This window comes from Diaphorina citri, unplaced genomic scaffold, assembly GCF_000475195.1.
Source record: "Diaphorina citri unplaced genomic scaffold, Diaci psyllid genome assembly version 1.1 scaffold131549, whole genome shotgun sequence".
NCBI classification, from domain to species: Eukaryota; Metazoa; Arthropoda; class Insecta; order Hemiptera; family Psyllidae; genus Diaphorina; species Diaphorina citri.
In genome coordinates, this window is record NW_007508480.1 from 1 (window position 1) to 250 (window position 250).

The 250-nt window shown below is 47.2% G+C and overlaps 1 protein-coding gene across 1 annotated transcript; it reads left to right on the forward strand.

Moving 5' to 3' along the window:
- Positions 1-4: 4 nt before the first annotated feature.
- Positions 5-244, forward strand: LOC113473840 (RYamide receptor-like; the record flags this gene model as incomplete). Its single annotated transcript, XM_026833280.1, has 1 exon — positions 5-244. A coding segment is annotated over one exon (240 nt), but the record flags the coding sequence as incomplete, so codon positions are not given.
- Between the last annotated feature and the right edge of the window lie 6 nt (positions 245-250).

Genomic DNA, 250 nt, shown 5'->3' on the forward strand with positions numbered 1-250 from the left:
ATATTCCGTCATCAGTTTCTACTCCGTCATCTTCGTCATGTCACTTCTTGGTAACGGTCTGGTATGCTACGCTGTTCTCGTTTCGCAGAAGATGAAAACCGTCACCAATTTCTTCATCATTAACCTGTCCACCAATGATATCATTCTGACACTGTTCTGTGTGCCGTTCTCTGCGTCTGAGAAGTTCCTGTTGCAACGGTGGCCGTTTGGGAACAGCCTGTGTCACATAGTCAGCTTTGTACAGGCCGTC